We start from the raw sequence: 8,866 nt of genomic DNA on the forward strand, positions 1-8,866 counted from the left end.
TGCTCTGCATTTATCCCATCCAAAGTGCACACACACAGCAGTGAACACACACCGTGAACACACACCCGGAGCAGTGGGCAGCCATTTTTTGCTGCGGCGCCCGGGGAGCAGTTGGGGGTTCGGTGCCTTGCTCAAGGGCACCTCAGTCGTGGTATTGAAGGTGGGAGAGAGCGCTGTACATTCACTCCCCCCACCTACAATCCCTGCCGGTATGAGACTCCAACCCGCAACCATTAGGCCACGACTTCCCTAATTTATTATTAAATTAATGTCAATTTCATTATTAGAGTACATATAAAAGAGCAAGTAATTTGTGCAGGGATGAGCCCTTACATATTACACCGATCACAGCTAATGATGATATTGAAATCCAGTTTCAGATTGTTCTATTATGTTTCTCAAGGTTAGTAAATAAAGTTTGCAAAGTTTTTGCACCAGTAAAGGTCTTCGTTGTTTTAATTGATGGACAGACATGAGTTGGTACGAACACTCCTCCTTGATTATACTTACAACAATGATGTGTGTTAAGGAGCGTGGCGAGGGCAAATAGTCACATGACATAAAAAATAACCGCAATGGAAACAAATTTCATCTAGTGGAAACATTTGGTACTGCACCCATTTAAGTGGTTCATAACTATTCCATACATGCAAACAGGGTAAATAATGTTTTGATTAAAATAAAGTTAACATTGACTGGCCACACATCACGTTTATTACTTATCAGAGCTGTTGAAACCGGAGATTCACTTAACTGCGTTAATGTTTACTCTAACTGTATAGAGATTTTCACTGAGGAAATTAACAAATATCTTGCAAATTTTTCTGACTTTGAAGCATAGCCTGCTGCCACACTCCATGCGATCTCCTAAATATGAGCTACTGATCATGAAAACTGCTCAAACACAGTTTTATCCAGGCTCGGTTCCAGAATTAAATACTGAGGGTGCTTCAGAAATTAGTGAGTGTGCTCTAGCCTCAATGCACATACATTTTCACGTAGATTATATTTTTGTCCTGTCCATTGCTCTTTCAAGTGTGAATCCCACATAAATATGTGGATGTCATTCCTGAAACAATGCAGTGTGTATGTGGCTGGAAAATACAATTCTGAATGGATAATATATAAAACTCACAAAAAGTGATCTCTTTTTAATCACTAAAAAGCTGTCCCTCGTCTCAGTTCATCGTGATCTCATGACGTTTTGTTATAATGAGAGGATTCGCAGCTTGCAAAACACAGCAATGGACAAAAACTGGTGTTTTGAGTGGAGTGGATTCTAACTTGACGCCTCTGATTGGCGTTCAAGAAATCAACAGATATATCTGTGATTGGCTACACTGCTCAACGCAGCAAAAAACACAATGTAAATAGAAATCTTTTGACGCTCTCCTGAGCGCAATCACAAATATGCACTGGATAGTTTGTCAGATCTGTTTCGCTAATATGATTGCGAATAGAGAATATCTTTAGTTTTTCTGTGCCTATGCATACATATCATTTAATACCGTAAAATCCCCTAAAAGTACAAAATATTAAATAAAAACACATTTGAACTAAGTTACAGTACATTAATTTTATTGAAATGGAAAAAGTCATTCTGACCACCACCAATATTGATTCGCCAGAGGGTTAAAACCTTTGTTCTTGAACTTGAAATACTGCTCTGATTAAATTATATTATATACTGTAATGTTAATATTACGATCAGATCTAGTTTAACATGTTGTACTGGATATTGTCCCATTAAATAACTTCAGTGTACTTTGTCCTGACAGTAAGAGCATTTATTTGAGGTATTTTGCGTACCGTATATTCTGTCTGTATCTCTGATGTTGACCTGATATTGTCCCAGCAGTTTTGCTGCGTTTACTACATTGTCAAAAGCGAGTAGGTGGTCTTTGAGGCGGTTTCTCCAGGTGACCACGCTGACCCCCTGTGGGCTATAATAAGTAACTTCTCCTCTCCGCTGCTAAGCACCAAACCTCGCTGTTATTGATTCTCTCCAGACTTCACAAGCTTTGCCCAAGATGAAGACGAGCCTTCAAACAAAAGGGTGTTTGCAGTCGATATCGATTCTTCCGTGTGTAAGAAAGAGAGCGGGTGAAAATGTGAGTGTCTTTGATGAGCCTAAACAAGAATATTTCCTTCTGTTTTTCTCATGTTCTCTTTCAGAGGAACCGTCGAGGCGCGATTCGTCTACGTTTTCGTCCTCGGTATCTTGTTCACCGGCGTGAAGGACCTGTTGCGCTCGCAGGTGATGCCGTCAGCGGTGGACAGCGGGCGGCTGAAGAGCAGAGGACTGTGGGAAGTGTACAGCGGGGTGGTGTTACTAGTGGCTCTGCTGTTCAGAGCTCATAATTTGCCCACGCTGGCCTGCTGTCTGCTCATCCAGACCGTCATGGCTCAGTTCATCTGGAAGAAGCTGCACTACGATGCCGCCCAGACCACCATCATGCACTACTGGTTCGGCCAGGCTTTCTTCTACTTTCAGGTAATGATGAGAGAACATCTTTAAGAATGGCTTTGTTTAGTGAAGACAGTACTGGTCTGGTTTCCTCCATTAATGCATATCGATTAAATAATTGCAGTTTCATTCTCAGGACATTTTCACATGTTGGGGTCAGTCGCTCGGCCTAAACCCAAGTTTGATTCCATCAAGAGTTGAAATGCTGAATTTATGAATGATTTACATTGAAATCATGAATAAGGCTGATTGTACTTATTTGGCACCGAACCTTGGTATGTTTGCGTTATCATTGTTATAATACCACCATTGAGACTAGTTAATTTTGAAAGCGAATGCAGCAAAAATGGGAAGCATTTATTGAAATGACATGGTTTCTGTCTGGTTTAACTAACCAAATTGTTCATATGAAGAACTATAATTTTGAATTTCTGTTGCAGTGTTACTATTGTTAACTAAAACTATTAAAAATCATTTTCATTAATTGAAAAAAAGCTAATATAAATATTAAATAGGAAAATATTAAATAAAAACACTAATTAGAAATGTTGCCTTGACCACTAATATAAAAAAAATTAGACACAAAAAAACAAAAAATATAAAGATATGTTCAAATATGACTAAATCACTCAAATTGAAATACTGATGCTAACTAAAACTGAAATAAAAATAAATTGAAGATAAATAGAAATTAATAAAAATTACAGAAGCACACAACAAAATTACTAAAACCTAAGCTAGAATTAAAGCGGAATATATAAAAATTAAAAGCTAATTCTAAATATTAAATAATTATATTATACAATTTTAATTAATATATTGAATATTTCAGTATTAATAATTCCAAAAATACCAATAAATACTATAGTAGTATATAAATAATACTTCAAGAGACTCAAAGAATGCAGTCTGCTGACTAAAATCTATTCCTTTGTAGACAAGGACATTAGGCCGGCTTGTGAACAGAATTTGAATCATACCCTAAACCATATTGATTCCTATGGAAAATGAAACAAACCTGAGTGTGTAAATGCCCTTTAGTCTCATAAACAATGACAACAACAGAATTCTTTCATTCATTTCAGATTTCCATTATAGAATCTTGACTCAGCAAAACGTGCAGGACTTTTCTTTACATATTTCATCAATTCGACCATAAAATCATCAGTTGCTGCTGCTGGAGACCTTTATTTCTAGCCAGCAGGTTTAGTTACAGCCGTGACAGTTTGAACTCTTGGGAAAAAACAACGAAGAGGCTTTCAGAATTAATAAATTCCAGCAACTTCCATTGCAACCAGTTGATGGTTGTGAAAATAAATAAAATATGCATGTTAGGGCAACCAAAGACCCAATTATGAATGGTTTCATTCCAACTCTTGCTAGTCGGTTGCTTTGCGACGGGGGCAAGACTTATTCTAGACAGCATTTGATTGGACTCAAATATGTACAGTGCAGTTGACACTACTCATCAAATTTTGAATAATTAAGATGTTTTTGAAAGAAGGCATCATTTATTTAATCAAAAATACAGTAAAACTGTAATATTGTGAAATATTATAATTCAAACCGTTTTTGAAATATTTTTCAAGTGTAACTTATTCCTGTGATACAAAACTATATTTTCAGCATCACTACTCCAGTCTTCAGTGTCATATGATCCTTCAGAAATCATGCTAACATGCTCATTTGCTACTCATATTTAATCAAAAATACAGTAAAACTGTAATATTGTGAAATATTATAATTCAAACCGTTTTTGAAATATTTTTCAAGTGTAACTTATTCCTGTGATACAAAACTATATTTTCAGCATCACTACTCCAGTCTTCAGTGTCATATGATCCTTCAGAAATCATGCTAACATGCTGATTTGCTACTCAATTATTATTATTATTATTATTATTGATGATCAATTATTAATAATCAATGTTGAATGTTTGTCAGTGTTTAAATACCATAATGCATTTTTTTTAGGATTATTTTATTAATAGAAACTTCAAAAGAACTGCATTTATTTGAAATAGAACTATTTTATAACACTTTAAATGTCTTTAATGTTTTTTTTTTACATTTTTTTTTTTACTTAATTTCTTTTTCTTTGTTTTACTGACCCAAAACTTCTGAATGGCAGTCTATCACAGTTTCCACATAAATATTAAGCAGCAAAAACTCTTTTTAACTTTGATAATAATATGACACCACAGAAATAAATTACATTTTAAAATAATAAAAAATGATTGATTTTAAATTATAATATTTCATAGTTTTACTGTTTTTACTTCATTTGTTCATCAGATAAATTTAGCTTTGGTGAGCATAAGAGACGTCTTTTAAAAACATTACATATTTTTCATTATTCCAAACTTTTGTCCTTTAGTATAAATGACCTCAAAACTGACAGACATGGAATAAAAGTCGCAAAACTTTTTCCCAGCTGATGAGCGACAGATGGACTGTTTATAAACCTGATCAAAAGAATCGGTTTTATAATGAGACATCGAGAGTAAATCATATCAGAGCTGAGTTGAGGTATGTGTGTGTGTGTAAGTGTGTGTAAGTGAGGGTCATAAATGATGCTTTACTGGCCAATTATCATTTAAAGCACCCGAGCATGGAATTATGGGCTTGACAATGACATCACCATCATCGAGGGACAGTCAGGGTCAATGCAACTGAACTGTCAAAGGACGGATATATTCTTCTCTCTCTAGTCATTAAGCAGGGTGGAGGTGATTGTTAATTGTCACATTGATTAAGCTCATTTTGTCAGGCTAGGCCCTTTTCCCGCCCACCCTGACACTGCAAACTAGCATGAAATAATGGGAGCAAGAGGAGAGCGATTGAGGAGGAGGATTTTCCAATCTGCCTGTCCTGACAGGAGCAGCCGGAGTGACAGATACAGCCTCCTGTGAGCCGCTGACAGGAAAGAGCAGGATCTGTTCATTTGTTTCCCCTCTTCCTTGACCCTCAGACACGAGTCTGTCAGCGGAGACTAGAAACACAGCGCTTCTCTCACCTCACCTGAATAACTGCAGGGCGCCTCAAGCCTCTGCTGCATCACTTTACTACTGTTTATATCTGCCGCTTCCAAACTTTCTTTGTCAGGGCAACCCCTTAGATGTCAAATATTTACCTGAAGTCCCACCTGAAATTTTAGATTAATATTTGAATTATTATTCATGTCCATGGTTCGCTGAGGTTGGTTGGTTATTGGTCAAATAACATGAAAGTTGTTTTTTTAGTTATTTTATTTAAATTTTAAAATATTTATATATAGGGCTACATGAAAATGTTTTTTTGTTGTTGTTTTCTTTTCATGGTTCTCTGATGTTGGTTGATTGTTAAATGACATGTAATGACATGATTTTTTTAGTTAGTGTTTTATATTTTTTTTATATTAAGGTTATTTATATTGGACTGCATGTATATAGGGCTTAATAATAATAATACTAATAGTTGTAGTAGTAGCAGTATTTTAACCCTTAAAATTGACGATATAAATATACTACTGTTGTAAATTATCCTGTGAAAAAAAAAAAAAAAAAGAGTATTTGATAATTATAATAATTTATTTTAAACTGGAATGTGTACAATATTATAATAATATTTAAGATATTTACATCTTATATTCTTCACTTTCAAACGTTCAAATCCTCAAGCTTTTATTTTGGTGGAATACTGTTGAAATGCTGTAAACTTCTATCCATAGAAATTTAGGAAATTATGCAAATGTAAACGTGGTGCACATTGCGTTCCCAAAATGAAACGCAGCCCAAAATCTATATACGTATTTAATAAAATCTGCCTATGATTTTATAATCGCACTATGCTATATTGAAATTATTTTTATGGAGATTCTATAATGCATCCACATTTATTTATTTTAATTTAACATTCAATTATTATTCTTTTATCAACTCAAGAACCCCTATTTAGCATATATTTACAGTTAAGGGGGTTTCAAACCCCCTAGCACAAAGTATTAAAGGCGTTAAGTCAAAAATATAAATTCCCCTCACTCTCATGTTATTCCAGACAGCCATGGCACATTCATTTTTGGGGTCTTTATAAAATATCAAAATGTATGTTAACCTGTGTGTGTTGATGTTTTATGGTCTCTTCAGGGAAACTCTAATAACATCGGGACGGTGGACATCTCTGTGGGTTTTGTGGGTCTGGAGAGTTATGTGGAAGCACCTGCCATTTTCCTGACGGCGCTGAGCACCTACGCAGGACCGCTGCTCTGGGCCTGTCATCTGCTGTGCTTCCTCAGTTCACAGAGAGACAGGTAACACACACACACACAAACAAACTCATGTTGTAGGACTGGAGTTATATGATCTTATAGTATTCTGAGTATACTATAAGTATATACCAGGAATATATTACATTTATAATATATTCACAAAGAAAACGGTTTTAAATTTAAATTTCATTTTAAATGTAAAACATATTTCACAATATTTCTGTATTTTTGATCAAATAAATGCACTCTTGGTGAGCATTAGATAGACTTCTTTCTAAAACATTAAAAATTCAAACGTTTGAACTGCAGTGCATTACGTGTTGTTTAGTAGATGCTTGTGTTTACAGCATTCAGTGTGTTTTATTAGGAATCGAAAGCCGTGACCTCGGCATTGCTAGTGTCAAGGTTAGTACTTTACCTGAGCTACAGGAACAGAACCACTGCAGAAAACGCTAGAGGACGGTCTGAATGGAGCCTGTACGCTAAGTGTTTCGAGCTGAATGCTGCCTTACAAACACAGTAATCATACTGAACATGGTCGACTTCCAAACAGGCCTTTTGAGCTCTTGAGTAGATGGTCTCTAATTAAATGTGTTCATTTGAACTTCCAGCAAAAGCTAGTCCTGAAGAAACACAAACAACCTGTTATTTTTATCTAGAGTGCTTATCAAAATCCTCATGTACTGGTGACTACGGGTGTCTCGCTTTTGCCTTCTGCAGTAGTTTTAGTGAGAAACACTGCATTTATCACACTTATAATATTAGGTTTATAACTATAATAATAGTTAACTAAGGTTTCTTAGTTGTTCATGATTTAGTAACATTGTAAAAAAGGATTTTTCAAAGTTGCAAATAAAAAACAGATTATTGGAGTAGGTTATACATGAGCAATATCACATGAGTAGCTGTGCAGTTAGCTCACTCATAAAAGCGAATACAGCCATATCGCATAGCTACGTGGAAAACAATATCTTTGTTGTACTATCATTTCATCTTTTAAGGATGATTTCCGATGACAGCACAGCTTAGTGCATTTGTTGGCTGCGTCTTACAAGGTGTTGTTGAAAATAAAAAAAATAACTACCCTGTTTCAGTCTCTTTCAATATAAAAGTCTTAACTGCTGACTCGCTCATAAAAATAGATGTTATCCTTATTAACAAACCACATATTTGAAGTCTAAACAGGTACATTCTCGGTAGGGCTGGGCGATAAATCGATAACTATAATTATCACTAGGGATGCACGATACCACTTTTTCCAGTACTCGACCGATACTTTTATTTTTGGTACTTGCCGATACCGAGTAACGATACCGATATTTTTATTGCATTTGTACATTTTTTAAATATTGGGTACAGAAACCAAAAGGGTATGTATAATGTTAGCTGGTTAATTTAATTTATCAAATAGATAGTCAAACCAAAATTTATTCAGACACCTTCAACATTTCTCACATTATCACAGTTTATTCGCTATAGTTTAGAAAATGGTAATAAAATATGACAAGAACATCTTGACATCTTGATAATGTTAGATCATTTTGGTAGAAAGGTATGTAATAGACTACAATCAACCAAAGTTATTCAGACAGCTGTTAGTATGACAGTATTTACACAACTATCAGTACTTTGTCGGGCAACCCTTAGCCTCAATGACTGCATGTAGTCTCCTGGGCATGCTGTCATCCAGCTTCATGAAAACCTCAACTTTTTTCCCAGACTCGGTCTGAATAATTTTTGGACCCAAATTTGTATCAATTTTACTGGTAGTCCACTGTATGAAGAATTTTTGGGTATGATTTGTCACAGTTTACTTTATTTTGCTATCCTCACTTACATAAATGAACTATAGTGTCCTGCACCCACTAGTAAAAAAAATATCAAAAATTATATCTTTGGATAAAAGTGTCTACTAAATGTATATTTCTGTATATGTATATCATTTTTGGTTTCACTGTATATCCTTCGGTTATTTTTACACTTAATTATGCCCATTACAATGTATTTTACAAGTTTTTGTTACTTTCACTGTTCATTGTTTTGCTCTATGGTACATCATCTTTCATTTAATAGCATTAGAGCTGCTCCATTGCAGCGGCTTAGTACTGTAATCACGCGCTTTGCTGTAATAATGCAGGGAACCACTCGTTATA

General features: G+C 35.1%; 1 protein-coding gene across 1 annotated transcript in view; it reads left to right on the top strand.

Moving 5' to 3' along the window:
• The window catches only part of pigg (phosphatidylinositol glycan anchor biosynthesis class G (EMM blood group)), a 136,261-nt gene that overhangs the window by 114,255 nt on the left and 13,140 nt on the right, over nt 1-8,866 (top strand). The window contains exons 11-12 of the mRNA XM_016277489.1: nt 2,176-2,494; nt 6,592-6,755. Of these exons, the coding sequence (XP_016132975.1) occupies nt 2,176-2,494; nt 6,592-6,755 (483 nt within the window). The remainder of the gene's footprint in view (nt 1-2,175; nt 2,495-6,591; nt 6,756-8,866) is intronic.

Source organism: Sinocyclocheilus grahami, unplaced genomic scaffold (genome assembly GCF_001515645.1).
Source record: "Sinocyclocheilus grahami isolate Dianchi unplaced genomic scaffold, SAMN03320097.WGS_v1.1 scaffold112.1, whole genome shotgun sequence".
Lineage (NCBI taxonomy): Eukaryota > Metazoa > Chordata > Actinopteri > Cypriniformes > Cyprinidae > Sinocyclocheilus > Sinocyclocheilus grahami.